The 17,454-nt window shown below is 46.6% G+C and overlaps 1 protein-coding gene across 4 annotated transcripts in view; it reads right to left on the minus strand.

The window, feature by feature from the left end:
- XPO1 (exportin 1) overlaps nt 1–17,454 on the minus strand; it is an 84,650-nt gene that overhangs the window by 24,432 nt on the left and 42,764 nt on the right. For all 4 annotated transcript variants that reach the window (XM_038394652.2, XM_043511972.1, XM_043511973.1 and 1 more), the window contains 2 exons: nt 16,712–16,870; nt 414–611 (listed from right to left, as the gene is read on the minus strand). In XM_038394652.2, the coding sequence (XP_038250580.1) occupies nt 414–611; nt 16,712–16,870 (357 nt within the window). The remainder of the gene's footprint in view (nt 1–413; nt 612–16,711; nt 16,871–17,454) is intronic.

Consider the following 17,454-nt stretch of genomic DNA (forward strand, 5'->3'; position numbering starts at 1 on the left):
AGGAAGCCTCAGTGGAAGAGGCTAAGATAAGGACTACATTTTGGCCTTGAAATGCAGAGCACATATACACTTTAACCAAAATACAAACAGGACTTCAAAATATATGCTTTAAACCAGTAGACAAGGATAATCTTAGATGACCTGGCATGCCTACTGGGCACCTCTCACACAAACAGACCAAAAAATGCCCTGGGCTGTCTGAATAGCGCCAGTGTGGCTGGCCCCGGGGCCGCTCTAGTAAGCAGCTGGTTGCGGAGCTGACCAAGTGGCAACTAGTGTGGCTGGCCCCAGAGGCAGTTGCTTACTCAGCCCTAGGGTCAGCCACACAGGCTGCCGCAAAAGACACAGAATCCGTGACTTCCACGACAAACACAGAGCCCTACTTATGGTATATTCAATTAAACAAACATTACCTTTGACAGAACGGGCAGATAAAGCTGTCTCCTGGGAGGAACATCAAAATGTTGACTTCCCGAAAGCAATGGAGAAGCAGATGTTGAAAATGGACTCTCTCTATACAGTTCAGCAGCCAAATGATTCCAGTATTCAAGACAAATCTTAAAAATTTCAGTTTCTTCGACTTCTGACACCAGCAACATATAGTGAAGAGCCTACAGAAATGTGGTTTACACAAAAATTGGGTTATTGGTCAATCAGTATTTTCTGTGGATAATACCTTGATGCTGAAGGTTTATTTATCGAAATAATTCTAGTGAAGGGCTTTTTATATAGTTTTGCCATAATGTCTAGAAATAAAAGGAATTAATATTGCTCTCTATAAATATATCAGAGGAATAAATACAGGAGAGGGAGAGGAATTATTTAAGCTCAGCACCAATGTGGACACAAGAACAAATGGGTATAAACTGGCCACCAGGAAGTTTAGACTTGAAATCAGACAAAGGTTTTTAACCATCAGAGGAGTGAAGTTTTGGAATAGCCTTCCAAGGGAAGCAGTGGGGGCAAAAGACCTATCTGGTTTTAAGATTCTACTCGATAAGTTTATGGAGGAGATGGTATGATGGGATAATGGGATTTTGGTAAGTAATTGATCTTTAAATATTCAGGGTAAATAGGACTAATCCCCTGAGATGGGATATTAGATGGATGGGATCTGAGTTACCCAGGAAAGAATTTTCTGTAGTATCTGGCTGGTGAATCTTGCCCATATGCTCAGGGTTTAGCTGACTGCCATATTTGGGGTCGGGAAGGAATTTTCCTCCAGGCCAGATTGGAGAGGCCCTGGAGGTTTTTCGCCTTCCTCTGTAGCATGGGGCATGGGTCACTTGAGGGAGGATTCTCTGCTCCTTGAAGTCTTTGAACCATGATTTAAGGACTTCAATAGCTCAGACATGGGTGAGGTTTTTCATAGGAGTGGGTGGGTGAGATTCTGTGGCCTGCGCTGTGCAGGAGGTCGGACTAGATGATCAGAATGGTCCCTTCTGACCTTAGTATCTATGAATATGTTATAATTACAATTAGAGGTCAGCATCCCAAGAACTGATCAACAGCCACGACTATGACCACAGGGAACTTTTCCAACATATGCACCTATACTTTAGAAAAGTTACAATAACCTGACTAAAAGGTTATAATGTCTTAAAATAATTGAATCTCCATGTATAATTCTTGATTAATCAAGATAATAGTCTCTGCAGGACACTGTGGTTTTACAGTCTCCTAACCAAGGTGTTTGTCAACAGGACAATACCAATATCTGTCTATTAGAGATTACTACTGCCTTAGTGTTGTGGAGCTCAGCATTTTGAAGAAGTCTTTGTTGAGTGCATCATCTTTTACTGCTCACAGAAGGTAGATGTCTAGACTGCTGACAGAAAAAAGGCAGACACATTCCTCATTTGCACTCAATGAAAATTTCTATCAGGACACATGAAGTTATTTTTATTTATAATTTCCTTTATTTCTTGTGACAGGGTCAGGCCAGATGGCTACAGGAGAGTAACAGAAGGCAGATATTAGCCCCAGGCTAAGTAGGTCCCTTTTCTCTGGGTAAGGTAACAGGGAAGGTTCCAGAACAATCAGGAACCTTCTGGAGACAATTAAGACAGGCTGATTAGAACACCTGCAGCCAATCAAGAAGCTGGTAAAATCAATTAAGGCAGGCTAATCAGGGCACCTGGGTCTTAAAAAGGAGCTCACTTCCGTTTGTGGTGTGTGAGGAGCTGGGAGCAAGAGGCGCTAGGAGCTGAGAGTGAGAAAACATACTTTTGGAGGACTGAGGAATCAGACACCAGGAAGAAGGTCCTATAGTGAGGATAAAGAAGGTTTTGGGAGGCGGCCATGGGGAAGTAGCCCAGGGAGTTGTAGCTGTCACACATCGGTTCCAGGAGGCACTCTAGACAGCTGCATTCCATAGGGCCCTGGGCCGGAACCCGGAGTAGTGGGTGGGTCCGGGTTCCCCCCAAAACCTCCCAACTCCTGGTCAGAGACAGGAGGAGTTGACTTGGACTGTGGGTTCATGAAAATGGCCAAACTCAGGGCTGCCGTGAAGCTTCAAGGTGAGCAAATCCACCAATAAGCGCAAGACCCGCCAAGGTAGAGGAGGAACTGTGTCACACTCTTTACTGCAATGGTGCTAACCAACATGCAGACCACAACTTTAAAAGGAATCTGTTTGGTATATTTCTGATATAGAATCATGAGATGGGGCTACAGGCTCCAACATTCAATGCTCTCTTAGCAAATCTTTCTCTTCAGCTGATCACAACATCCCATATCACCAGCCACCTGTGGACAAGATCAGTAGGAGGTGAAATATCTTTAGATGTAGTCCCCATAGGCTGTGCACATTAGGAGAATCAAGTGATCCATAACTGAACTGATTTAAAACAATGCAATGTGTTCACAAGAGTTATGTCAAATCAGTTTCAAAATGACATGAACACAGTTCTAGTTTCATTTACAATACTATTTGAGTAGCACAGAACCCTGCATAGCTCCCACAAGCAGAGAACTGAGAGATTTCAGAAGGTCCTTGATGCAACATGGGGTAGCAATGGAAGGACTAGTTGAACTACTACTATATGTTTGCCATCACACTGGCAAAAAACATGTACTAACCTTTCTGTAACTTTCTTAGAGATGTGTTACTTATGTCCATTCCATGCTAGGCGTGTGCATGCTACATGCACTGTTGCTGGAAATTTTTCCCTTAGTGGTATCCATAGGGCTGGCTCACTCTGATATATGCTGGTATAAGAGGCGCTGCCGGACCCGCACCATCTCAGATCCTTCTTGCTGGTAACTCCGACAGAGAGGTAGGAGGGTGGGTCATGGAATTGTCATGGCAACACATCCCGAAGAACAACAGTTACGAAAGGTTAGTAACCTTTTTTCTTCTTAGAGAGCTTGCTCATGTCCATTCCATGCTAGGTGACTCAGAAGCAGTACCCCAGGAGGTGGACTCGGAGTTCATGGACATACTGACTGTACCACTGATCTCCCGAAACTGGCATCATCTTGTGCCTGTTGGGTGATGGTGTAGTGGGTCGTGAGGGTATGAACCAACGACCAGGTCATGCCTCTGCAGATCACAGAATATCAGGGCTGAAAGGGACCTCAAGAGGTCATCTAGTCCATCCCCCTGCTCAAAGCAGGGCCAATCCCCAACTAAATCATCCCAGCCAGGGCTTTGTCAAGCCTGATCTTAAAAACCTCTAAGGAAGGAGATTCCACCACCTCCCTAGGTAACCCATTCCAGTGCTTCACCACCCTTAGTGAAAAAGTTTTTCCTAATATCCAACCTAAACCTCCCCCACTGCAACTTGAGACCATTACTCCTCGTTCTGTTATCTGGTACCACTGAGAACAGTCTAGATCCATCCTCTTTGGAACCCCCCTCAGGTAGTTGAAAGCAGCTATCAAATTCCCCCTCATTCTTCTCTTCTGCAGACTAAATAATCCCAGTTCCCTCAGCCTCTCTTCATAACTCATGTGCTCCAGCCCCTAATCATTTTTGTTGCCCTCTGCTGGACGCTTTCCAATTTTTCCACATCCTTCTTGTAGTGTGGGGCCCAAAACTGGACACAGTACTCCAGATGAGGATAAAGGGGAACGATCACGGCCCTCGATCTGCTGGCAATGCCCCTACTTATACATCCCAAAATGCCATTGGCCTTCTTGGCAACAAGGGCACACTGTTGACTCATATCCAGCTTCTCGTCCACTGTAACTCCCAGGTCCTTTTCTGCAGAACTGCTGCCTAGCCATTTGGTCCCTAGTCTGTAGCGGTACACGGGATTCTTCCGTCCTAAGTGCAGGACTCTGCACTTGTCCTTGTTGAACCTCATCAGATTTCTTTTGGCCCAATCCTCTAATTTGTCTAGGTCTCTCTGTATCCTATCCCCACCCTCCAGCATATCTACCTCTCCTCCCAGTTTAGAGTCATCTGCAAACTTGCTGAGAGTGCAATCCATGCCATCCTCCACATGATTAAAGATATTTAACAAAACCGGCCCCAGGACTGACCCTTGGGGCACTCCGCTTGATACCAGCTGCCATCTAGACATGGAGTCATTGATCATTACCCACTGAGCCCGATGATCTAGCCAGCTTTCTATCCACCTTATAGTCCATTCATCCAAATGTCCTGGACTTGTACCTGAACAAGAAATGCTGCTGATGAAGCCTGGGCTCTTGTGGAATATGCAGTCATGATGGCCAGAGGCAGGATATTCGCCTGCTCATAGCAAGCCCGAATACACGTGGTTAGTCAGGACAAGATTCTTTGGGATAACACAGGTAGTCCTCTCATTCTTTCCGCTATTGCTACAGAGTTGTTGCGATTTATGGAAGGGCTTACTCCTTTCAATATAAAAGGCGAGGGCCTGCCTAATGTCTAATGTACAAAGCCAATGTTACTCAGTGGATTTGTTGGGTTTTGGGAAGACAGGTAGAAAAATGATCTGATTATGGATTTGTGACATCACCTTTGATAGAAAGGCTGAATTGGGGTGCAGTTGGACCTTGTTGTTGAAGAACACGATTTAAGGAGGTTGCGACATAAGGAATTTGATCTCAGAGACCCTGCTGGCCGAGATAACAGCCAGCAGGAAAGTGACCTTTCAGGAGAGAAGTAATAGGGAGCACGATGCTAACAACTTAAAGGGAGGGGGAGAGGACCCTGTGAGCCTCGACAGGACGAAGTTTAAGTCCCTTGGTAGGGGAGGGGTCAGTTCGCAACCCTGAGGATAGAGTCTTTCCAATCCCTTGAGAAACTAGACTATCCTCTCGTGGGAGAGCACCAAAATCTGCCATTCACTGGAGAGTGGAAGGTTGAAATGAATGAACCTTAATAGAGGAGAGAGCCAGATCTTGCTGCTTTAGGTGGAGCAGATAGTCCAGGACAGACTGCAGAGAAGATCAGAACGGAGACAGAGATTCCATTCAGAGGCCCCAAAAAAAGAAACGTTTCTACTTGGCCAAGTAGGTAGCCCTGGTGGAAGGCTTTCTATTCCTTTGCAAGACCTGTCAAACCTGATCCAAGCGGACCTGTTCCTCGGGGTTCAGCATCCATGCAGTCAGGTGCAGTAAAGCAAGGAGATCAAGTCTGGGTAGGGTAGGAGCGCAAGTGGTGCTGCCGCCGAGAGGTCCAGAGGTGTGCCAAACCAATGCTACCATGCTATCAGGATAAGCCTTCCCTTGTCTCATTTGATTTTTAGGAGAACACTGTGAACTAAGGGGATTGGAGGAAAGGTCTGTATAGTAGATGAGCTGCCCGCAGGAGCCCACACAACAAACAGTACTGATGGCATTTCCTGTTCTGCCTGCTGGCAAATAGAATCATAGAATCATAGAATATCAGGGTTGGAAGGGACCCCAGAAGGTCATCTAGTCCAACCCCCTGCTCAAAGCAGGACCAAGTCCCAGTTAAATCATCCCAGCCAGGGCCTTGTCAAGCCTGACCTTAAAAACCTCTAAGGAAGGAGATTCTACCACCTCCCTAGGTAACGCATTCCAGTGTTTCACCACCCTCTTAGTGAAAAAGTTTTTCCTAATATCCAATCTAAACCTCCCCCATTGCAACTTGAGACCATTACTCCTCGTTCTGTCATCTGCTACCATTGAGAACAGTCTAGAGCCATCCTCTTTGAAACCCCCTTTCAGGTAGTTGAAAGCAGCTATCAAACCCCCCCTCATTCTTCTCTTCTGCAGACTAAACAATCCCAGCTCCCTCAGACTCTCCTCGTAAGTCATGTGCTCTAGACCCCTAATCATTTTTGTTGCCCTTCGCTGTACTCTTTCCAATTTATCCACATCCTTCTTGTAGTGTGGGGCCCAAAACTGGACACAGTACTCCAGATGAGGCCTCACCAGTGTCGAATAGAGGGGAACGATCACGTCCCTCGATCTGCTCGCTATGCCCCTACTTATACATCCCAAAATGCCATTGGCCTTCTTGGCAACAAGGGCACACTGCTGACTCATATCCAGCTTCTCGTCCACTGTCACCCCTAGGTCCTTTTCCGCAGAACTGCTGCCGAGCCATTCGGTCCCTAGTCTGTAGCGGTGCATTGGATTCTTCCATCCTAAGTGCAGGACCCTGCACTTATCCTTATTGAACCTCATTAGATTTCTTTTGGCCCAATCCTCCAATTTGTCTAGGTCCTTCTGTATCCTATCCCTCCCCTCCAGCGTATCTACCACTCCTCCCAGTTTAGTATCATCCGCAAATTTGCTGAGAGTGCAATCCACACCATCCTCCAGATCATTTATGAAGATATTGAACAAAACGGGCCCCAGGACCGACCCCTGGGGCACTCCACTTGACACCGGCTGCCAACTAGACATGGAGCCATTGATCACTACCCGTTGAGCCCGACAATCTAGCCAGCTTTCTACCCACCTTATAGTGCATTCATCCGGCCCATACTTCCTTAACTTGCTGACAAGAATGCTGTGGGAGACCGTGTCAAAAGCTTTGCTAAAGTCAAGAAACAATACATCCACTGCTTTCCCTTCATCCACAGAACCAGTAATCTCATCATAAAAGGCGATTAGATTAGTCAGGCATGACCTTCCCTTGGTGAATCCATGCTGACTGTTCCTGATCACTTTCCTCTCCTCTAAGTGCTTCAGGATTGATTCTTTGAGGACCTGCTCCATGATTTTTCCAGGGACTGAGGTGAGGCTGACTGGCCTGTAGTTCCCAGGATCCTCCTTCTTCCCTTTTTTAAAGATGGGCACTACATTAGCCTTTTTCCAGTCATCCGGGACTTCCCCCGTTCGCCACGAGTTTTCAAAGATAATGGCCAAGGGCTCTGCAATCACAGCCGCCAATTCTTTCAGCACTCTCGGATGCAATTCGTCCGGCCCCATGGACTTGTGCACGTCCAGCTTTTCTAAATAGTCCCTAACCACCTCTATCTCTACAGAGGGCTGGCCATCTCTTCCCCATTTTGTGATGCCCAGCACAGCAGTCTGGGAGCTGACCTTGTTAGTGAAAACAGAGGCAAAAAAAGCATTGAGTACATTAGCTTTTTCCACATCCTCTGTCACTAGCTTGCCTCCCTCATTCAGTAAGGGGCCCACACTTTCCTTGGCTTTCTTCTTGTTGCCAACATACCTGAAGAAACCCTTCTTGTTACTCTTGACATCTCTTGCTAGCTGCAGCTCCAGGTGCGATTTGGCCCTCCTGATATCTTTCCTACATGCCCGAGCAATATTTTTATACTCTTCCCTGGTCATATGTCCAACCTTCCACTTCTTGTAAGCTTCTTTTTTATGTTTAAGATCCGCTAGGATTTCACCATTAAGCCAAGCTGGTCGCCTGCCATATTTACTATTCTTTCGACTCATCGGGATGGTTTGTCCCTGTAACCTCAACAGGGATTCCTTGAAATACAGCCAGCTCTCCTGGACTCCCTTCCCTTTCATGTTAGTCCCCCAGGGGATCCTGGCCATCTGTTCCCTGAGGGAGTCAAAGTCTGCTTTCCTGAAGTCCAGGGTCCGTATCCTGCTGCTTACCTTTCTTCCCTGCGTCAGGATCCTGAACTCAACCAACTCATGGTCACTGCCTCCCAGATTCCCATCCACTTTTGCTTCCCCCACTAATTCTACCCGGTTTGTGAGCAGCAGGTCAAGAAAAGCGCTCCCCCTAGTTGGCTCCCCTAGCACTTGCACCAGGAAATTGTCCCCTACACTTTCCAAAAACTTCCTGGATTGTCTATGCACCGCTGTATTGCTCTCCCAGCAGATATCAGGAAAATTAAAGTCACCCATGAGAATCAGGGCATGCGATCTAGTAGCTTCCGTGAGTTGCCGGAAGAAAGCCTCATCCACCTCATCCCCCTGGTCCGGTGGTCTATAGCAGACTCCCACCATGACATCACTCTTGTTGCACACACTTCTAAACTTAATCCAGAGACACTCAGGTTTTTCCACAGTTTCGTACCGGAGCTCTGAGCAGTCATACTGCTCCCTTACATACAGTGCTACTCCCCCACCTTTTCTGCCCTGCCTGTCCTTCCTGAACAGTTTATAACCATCCATGACTGTACTCCAGTCATGTGAGTTATCCCACCAAGTCTCTGTTATTCCAATCACGTCATAATTCCTTGACATCACCAGGACCTCCAGTTCTCCCTGCTTGTTTCCAAGGCTTTGTGCATTTGTATATAAGCACTTGAGATAACCTGTTGATCGCCCCTCATTCCCAGTATGAGGCAGGAGCCCTCCCCTCACAGACATTCCTGCCTGTGCTTCCTCCCGGTATCCCGCTTTCCCACTTACCTCAGGGCTTTGGTCTCCTTCCCCCGGTGAACCTAGTTTAAAGCCCTCCTCACTAGGTTAGCCAGCCTGCTGGCAAAGATGTTCTTCCCTCTCTTCGTAAGATGGAGCCCGTCTCTGCCCAGCACTCCTCCTTCATGGAACACCATCCCATGGTCAAAGAATCCAAAGCCTTCTCTCCGACACCACCTGCGTAGCCATTCGTTGACCTCCACGATTCGACGGTCCCTACCCAGGCCTTTTCCTTCCACGGGGAGGATGGACGAGAACACCACTTGCGCCTCCAACTCCTTTATCCTTCTTCCCAGAGCCACGTAGTCCGCAGTGATCCGCTCAAGGTCATTCTTGGCAGTATCATTGGTGCCCACGTGGAGAAGCAGGAAGGGGTAGCGATCCGAGGGCTTGATGAGTCTCGGCAGTCTCTCCGTCACATCACGAATCTTAGCCCCTGGCAAGCAGCAGACTTCTCGGTTTTCCCGGTCAGGGCGGCAGATAGATGACTCAGTCCCCCGGAGGAGAGAGTCCCCGACCACCACCACCCGCCTTCTCCTCTTGGGAGTGGTGGTCGTGGAACCCCCAACCTCAGGACATCGCATCTCATGCCTCCCAACCAGCGGAGTCTCCTTCTGCTTTCTCCCCCCAGACATATCATCTGGTCCACTCTCCGCAATGGTACTTGTGGAGAGAACATGAAAGCGGTTAGTTACCTGTGTCTGTGTTACTGGAACCCGGACATTCCGCTTACCTCTTCTGGAGGTCACATGTTGCCAAGCTTCTTCACTGGCCTCTTGGCTCCTCTGTGCAACCTGCTCTATATCTTTAGAGCTTTGTGCCCCTAGAAGGCTATCCTGAGTTTGGTCCAGAAAATCCTCAGTCTCTCGTATACAACGCAGGGTCGTTACCTGTTGCTCCAGACCTTCAATAGGTCCAACTGGGGAGGCTCCCACCTCTGGAAGATGAAAAGGAGTACTTGTGGCACCTTAGAGACTAACAATTTATTAGAGCATAAGCTTTCGTGAGCTACAGCTCACTTCATCGGATGCATCTGGACGACGACGCTGATCACTTCCAGGTGAAGAGACCACTCATGGTGAGAAGAAAAAGCTCTGCTGATGTGATCCATCAGTACATTTCGGGCTGAAGATAGAGCACCTCCCTGCTTGTTGATGTAAAACATGGATGTGGTCATGTCTGTCAGGACCTTCACCACTTTGCTTGAGATCTGGGGAAGGAACTCGTGGCAAGCTAAGCCCTGAGTTCCCAGACATTTATGTGTAGAAAGACTATTTCTTCGGACCAGAGGCCATGGGTCCTGAAGTTGTTGAGATGGGCTCCCTACCCTAGATCTAACAGAGATTAAGGCTACAAACAGTTAAGGAGCAGCAAAGGGTACCCCATAACATTACCGATTCTGGGTCTTTCCACCAGGTCAGGAGTGAGGACTGGAGGTTGGACAGCGAGTCTAAATGTTGTCTACTCAGAGAGTAGACTTATGTCAGCCACATCTGGAGGGGCTGGAGGTGAACCCTAGCATACTATACCACATAAGTACATGCTGCCATGTGTCCCAATAGTTTGAGGCAGACCTGAACAGTCATCATTGGATGGACTGTGACATTGGATATCAGATCTGACATAAGTTTGGAATTGGACCTCCAGAAGGAAGATTCTGGCTTAGGTTGAGTCAAGCACTGCCCCGATTAACTCTATTCTCTGAGCTGGGACCAGAGTTGACTTTTGCTTGTTTAATCAGCAGACCCAGTGACTGGAAGGTGGGCCGGACTGTACTGATGCTGTGCTGCATGCGACTGACCTTTGATCAGCCAGTCATTGAGACAAGAATAGACTTGGACACATTGGTGCATGAGGAAGGCTGCTGCTACTGTCATACAATTCGTGAAGACCTGTGGGGCTGCCAATAGGCTGAAGGGGAGAGCAGTGAATTGGTAGTGGCGTTGACCCCCTACAAACCTGAGAAATGTTTGGTGACTGTGGAAGATAGAAATGTGAAAGTAAGCTCCATTAAACTGAGGGAGGCATAGCAGTCTCCTGGATCTAGGGAGGTATGATGGAGGCCAGAGACACCCATGCAGAACTTTAGTTTCTTGAGATATCTGTTGAGGTGACGCAGGTTCAAGATAGGCAGTAGGCCCCCTTTGGCCTTCAGGATTAGGAAATACTGGGAGTAAAAAAAAACCTCTTCCCTCTCAAGGAGCTTCCTCTATGGCCCTGTAACGAGGCAGATTGGTCACCCACAGACCCAGAGGGGGAGGGGCTCCTCACTGAACCTTGGTGGGTGGAACCACGCCACACTCAACCTTCCTGCCAGAAGGCAGTGGACGGGACAGGAAGTACAAAAGGCGGGCCGGAGAACTCAGTTGGGGCCCCAGCCGCCAAAGGAGCCAGAATCCTCCTGTGAGCTCTAGAGCTGGGTGGCTGCTACAGACCCTGAGGAAGTGGAGGACTGGCTAGGACCATTTACAGACCTGAACATGGAGGAGATGCAAGCCCTGACAGAGGCCCTCTTCCCCAACGACCAGGACGACCCTCTACAGAGCCAGGTATGCCCTGAAGGGGAGTTAGGAAGTGGTCCGGGATAACGCCATCCCCCCCCCGCCCGTCTGACTGCAATCCTGACAGCAGGTGAGTCAGTGAGTTGCAGTCACAATCCCCGCTGACCTGGTGGCAGACTGCTCTGCCAGTGCTAGGGGCCTGGGCCGGGATGCAGTGGAGTGGGTGGGCCTGCGTCACCCCCCATGCCACCCCAACCCGTGGGTGGCAGTCTCCCCTCTCTTAGGTAAGAGGCCTGCGCTTGTTGGCCCTCTGCCAGAGCTAGGAGGCCTGACTGTTTTTCTGCTCAGCCTGAGTGCAGGCCTGACCTCTCAGACTCTACTGCCCCACCCTGATCAAGGGCCTGGGCTGACCGACTGTTTGGCTACCCAGCCAGAGTACAAGCCTGAGCCAGAGACTCTGCTGCCCCGCCCTGACCAGGGGCTGTTTGTCGTTTGGCCCTGATCACAGACCTGCCCTGCATTTCCCATGCCAGGCAGCCTCCCAGAGACGTAGTGAGGCGGATTGGCTGCCGTAGACCCAGAGGGGGTGGGGCTATTCCCCCCAATGGACTACAGGCCCCCACAAGTAGGAGGGACTGCATCTCCCCAGCGAGGAGTTGCTGGTGAGAAGGGCCCCGAAGAAGGACTGGGGTAGGGAATGGGAGGGAGGAGTAGATACAAACTGGAGGGTGGAACCAACTGTTACTATCCTGAGGAACCAACAGTCCGACATTATCTATGACCATGCTTGGCTGAAGGGCAACAAGATGGTTCAAAACCAAGAAAGGCGATGAATCTGGAACTCAGACTGATGTAATGCCCTCTGATGCACCTTTAAAAAGCCTGCGGATCAGTGACATTGTGCCAGGATCATGGAAGCCTTGCTCCTAGACAGTGCTGAGGTAGTTGGTCCTGGCATGGAGCTCAGCGCTTCCTGCTCTTTCCTGTCCCCAACTGTCCTGGCTGCCAGAGATCCTTGTGGGGTTGGCAGAATTGAGGGAGACAGGTCCTTCATCGCTTGAAAAACGCCTCCGGTGTTGAAAGAGGTGGCGGACACCTAAGCACCATGGCTGCTTCCAGGAGTCTATGGTGGGTCCCAAACCAGACTAGGCACTCTAAGTGGAGTTGGCAGTGCCATCAGTGGCTCAGTGGGACAAGTGACCTCACATGGGTCTCACTTATCTGTCCATTTCCTGCACCACGGAGCGCCCTCTCTCAGTGTCCTGTTTCTTATGCATCTTGCTCAGCACCGGAGATGAGGAATGGTGGCAGAAAGAGCACTGTGCCGAGGGAGTGCTTTGCATGGATATCGAAGTGCTCAGCACTGATGTGGAACAGTTTGGTTCTGAGATTGGGCTGAGGGCCACATCCATGAGTAGGACATACAGCTGAAGGACACTTTTTTCTAGTGCAAGGGCTGCAATCCCTGAAGATCTGGCACTTATCTTTAACCTGAGACTCCCCCAGACACTTTAAACAGCTAGAGTGCAGGTCATTCACCTTGCATCAGATTGCTGTAAGAGGCCCAGAGCTTGAAGCCCAGGGATTGGGACATGCCCAGCCCCTGGGACAAAGAGTCCCTTGATGACAGAGACAACAATTTACACTAGTATATATGCTAACACTGAGAACTAACTACACTAAGAATAAATGGAGAAAAGTCCAAACCACTTGCCGTAGCAAGAAAGATCATTCCAGCAACCATCATGGGTAGCAAGAAGGAATTAAGAGCATGCGAAGCCGGTGGCACCCCTTATCCCAATGGGTATGTGTGCAACTCTAGAGGGAACTAGAGCCGACCCTACAGATTCCACTAAGGGAAAAATCTCCAGAAACAGTGCACACAGCATGCACATACCTAGTATGGAAAAGACATAAGCAAGCACTTGAATAAATCAGTTCTTAAAACTCCAAAAGCATAGTCTTCTGCAACCAGTTTAAGAACTTTTGTAAAACCAGTTGAAGCAGTTGCATAGGATTTGAAGTGTTTCATAAGCATCCCAGGGACTTAGGCCCACATTTTTAAAAGATATTCAGGCTTTGCTGGGTCACTGTTGCAACACCTGATTTAAGAGCCTAAATCTCATTTTCAACAGGGATTTAGGCACTTAGTCTAAATTCCCTCAACACTTGATGACCAAGCAACATCTAAATACCTTTAAAAATCTGGGTCCTGGACTCTCAGAATACTAATTTTTTTCTAAAGAAGAAAACAAATCTATATAATCTTAACAGTTGCACCTGTCAGAGCTAGGAAGCCAGAATGAAGATACTGTGCTACGAAGAACACCTCAAAAAGAGGTCTTGTCGTTAGTAAAGATGTGAATCTTTTGCAACTGAACTCACTGTACTGAAGCAATTTAACGAGAAACAATTCAGCGTATTCATGCTAGCTATGCTGAATCAGTTTAAGATACTTTGCAGTGTCTGCCCCGTGTCTCCACTAGCACTGTCCTAAACATTGTCAGCTGCAATATTCTGGACTCTGATCAGAGTAGTTCAGCTGCCAGAAGCAATGCACTGAGGGAGATTTCAAAAGGCCACCACACTACAATGTGGGGCAACAGCTGAAGTAGCAGGAGACTCATGTCAGCTAATATGCATCCACAGTGGTGCTAAAACAACAAAGGCAGAAAGTGAATCTAGTTCCACATAAAACTTTTGAAGCAGTTGCAAAGGAATATGAAAATACTTTGTTGTTTGAAGGGCTGAGCAGGAGAGAGGCAAAAGCAGCAACACAGAACAGCCGACACCCAGCACAACTTTGAATCGCAACACGACTAAAGAGATCTATCCTATGACTCAAATCCTACATTCATCTTTTAGATTCTTGTGGGCTATGGGCCAAAACAGATTGAGAACCACTGTTCTAATACTTCTGATGGTGCAGAACAGTTTTCTGCAAAATATTCACAAATACCTTGCCCAGTTCAGTTTTAAATGATTGAAAAAAATGGGGCTTTTTACACTTCCATTGCAAGATTATTCCCCAATCTAAGGGCCTGTCTACTTACAAATACAGACTCAGGGGACTCCACTGTAACTGTTCTATACTTGCTGCTTAGATAGATTGCCCTTTAAGTATTTGATAAAATCTTCCAGGGTTTCAGTTTCACACCCTTTTCAACTGCAACTGAAATTTTCTTTTATTCTATTTCACTGCATTGCTTTTAGTTATATTTCACGACAGAGGAAAAAAGGAATGCAGCAGCAACCAGGAAAAGAAGGGAGCAAGCAGAATTATAGTAATACTGTAAGCTTTGACTACTACAACATATGTACAGCATTTAGCACAATGAGGCCTTAATCTCTAACTGCAACCTCTAGGAATATGTCTACATGGCAATTAAACACCCATGGCTGGCCTGTGCCAGCTGACTCAGGCTGGGGTTTGTGGGGCTGTTTAATTGCAATGTAGACGTTCAGCCCGGGCTCTAGGATTCTGCAAAGTGGAATGATCCTAGAGCTCAGGCTGCTGCCCCAACCCAAATTTAATAATTTTATTAAGATAATGTTGAAGTAAAAAGAAAATGGTACAGAGTTTAGGCATAGAAGTTTCTGGTTATTGGGAATAAGGTACAGATTATCAAGGGGTGCGAAATTCAGTTTAGGAGCGGGTGGCGTAAGGAATACATAATCTGCAATCTCACCAATTGGGGGTAAAAGTTTAACGGGTCAAAGTTCAAACATTGAGATATGGGGCATCTACACTGCAATTAAGCGATCCCTTAGTCCGAGCCAGCAGGCATGGATCAGCCACAAGTGTTTAAATACTGTGCAGACATACCCTAGGTGCTGCTGTAATGCAAATATAGTAACCAAGAGTACACAGTATATAGGGCTTGGAGTTCTGCTGTTGGATCACATTAAAGAAGTTCTGCATTAAAAATCACAAATGAGTTTGATTCCTCATAGTTTAAATTCCAGGGTACTACTAATCTCTTGGTTTTTAGTACTGTTTCTTTCCGTCTCTGTGTGAAACTTGCAAGCTGATAATTGTGTTAGTACATTCTAAATCCGAGTCTGTTCTCAAAGCAATTCTTTGAAACAACAACTACTCACACAGAGAGAGAAAGACTCAAAGCAATACTCTAACAGAAACAGCACCAAGAGACTCCCCGCCCTTCTGCTGTATTCATCTCGCTTTGTTAACAATTGTGATTAAAATAGAGACAGAGGATGTATGTGGATGGATGCTTGGTGTGGATAATAACTGAATAATCAGGGAGGTGCCAACCTAAGAATCCAGTGTCCATTAGCTGTAGAAGGCATCAAGTGGAAATAACCAGAGGACCCCCAGAGGGCAGACTGGAATCCACCTAACAGCCTCAAGAATGGGAGAACCAAAGAACAAGATAACATCTGGCAGCACGGAGCTGTCAGGAATGTGCCATCTGCTGATTGATTCAGCAACAGCATGATGAAGCAATTCCCATAGACTGGCATAGGAAGAAATTCCTATAAAAATGGACTCTAGAAAGGGAGAACTTTGGGGTCTGATTCTGCAAACCAACTTCCAGGAGCGCCAGATGAGCAACTGACAAGGCCCTGCTCCCTCCTCATGTCCAGGCCACTGGGCCAGTGGCTTGGCATGAGCAACTCTAAGGCTAGTAACTATGATGATAACCTCGCAGAACCTGTTTGTGTGTATGAATGAATGTGTGAATAAATATGAAGTTGAATGGAATGTTATAGCTATAACTAACTGCTTACTATGATTCTTTCTGTATTCACAATAAATGTGGCATTTTGCCTTTTCCCCTTTAATAAGATCCTGCTGGTTTTTATTTTATTGGTATAACACTGCCACTTTTAACCTTTAAAGATTACCCCAATGGCATGTATTACTGCAATGTATATCTCTTATTACATAATGATGGAATAATTCTCTCAACTAGGTTGCTTAGTTTAATACTGAAAGTTTGAAACAGCTCACTTTATGGTGGTTATGATAAATACAGAGAAGACACTAGGATAGTTTAAGTCGAAAGCTAAATGTTATATTACACTTACATACACCCCTCTCTCACACAGCTTTCAAGTTTTACCGTGTAATTCTTTAGTAGCAGGAACTGTATCTGCCTATAAATTTGTACAGCATATAGCACAATGGGGTCCTGTTCATGACTGCAGTCTTTGGGCATCGTGATATAAATAATGTAAGGTCACTGCATATAAAAGTGCAATTAGCAGGTGTTACCAAGTGAAATATCTTTAATGTGTCTCAGTCAGGGGTTTAAGTATTTGTTAGTTATGAGAAGGAAACTCAAGGACTTACTTCTCTAACTGCATTTCTTTTGTGGTGAATGCTACAGATTTAGTTCAAATAACTGCACTAGGGACACATCATTTGAGGTACTCATCCAGCACAAGGACATACAAAGTACATTAACTGCCACTAGAGAACTTACCTCCATTAACGTTTCCCTCAGATTTAATCTCTTTTCTATAAGTTGACCATGTTCCTTGAGAAACGTGCAGAGAAACAAGCTGAGATTCTGAATGAAGTTCTGTTCATCATCTTTTCCATTGGAGTATGCAAGTCGAATATTGGTGTTTAAAGGAAGCATCTAAAAAAACAGGAATGAAGTTTCTAGGTCAGCAGTTTTTAAACTTTTGTATAGAATGGATCACTCCAAATAGGTATCTCAAACAACATCTCCTCCTGTTTGCAATTGTGCAATATTGCCTGAAGAAGACAGGAAACATTTGGGTGTTTTTAAACAACAAATGATTTGTCCCTTTTAGGAAAAAACATTTCTGCTAATCACTGCATTCCCCTTTTTACAGCCACCCTGCAAACGCTTCTCCCCTCCACCCCACCAAAAGCACACAGTTATATTTGTATGGAAAGGTCCCAAGAAATGGGAACAAATTCCATTAATCTTTAATACACTATACCGTGCCTGTGTAATAGGATCTTGGCTTTCAAGGGCTACCCACAATATAAATAAAAATAATCTCAATGCCTTACGTTTGATGACTGCCTTAAAACAACAGTATTGACATTAAATTAAGTGTTTCAGAGGACCTAAATCTCTAATCATCTGCCAAGATTATATTTTGGGTAGGGGGTGGGGTCCAGGGGATGATTAGGGACTGGGGGTATGAGGGGGGGGGGATCCTCTCTGGAGGGGGTGGTCAGGGGACAAGA

This window comes from Dermochelys coriacea, chromosome 3, assembly GCF_009764565.3.
Source record: "Dermochelys coriacea isolate rDerCor1 chromosome 3, rDerCor1.pri.v4, whole genome shotgun sequence".
NCBI classification, from domain to species: domain Eukaryota; kingdom Metazoa; phylum Chordata; order Testudines; family Dermochelyidae; genus Dermochelys; species Dermochelys coriacea.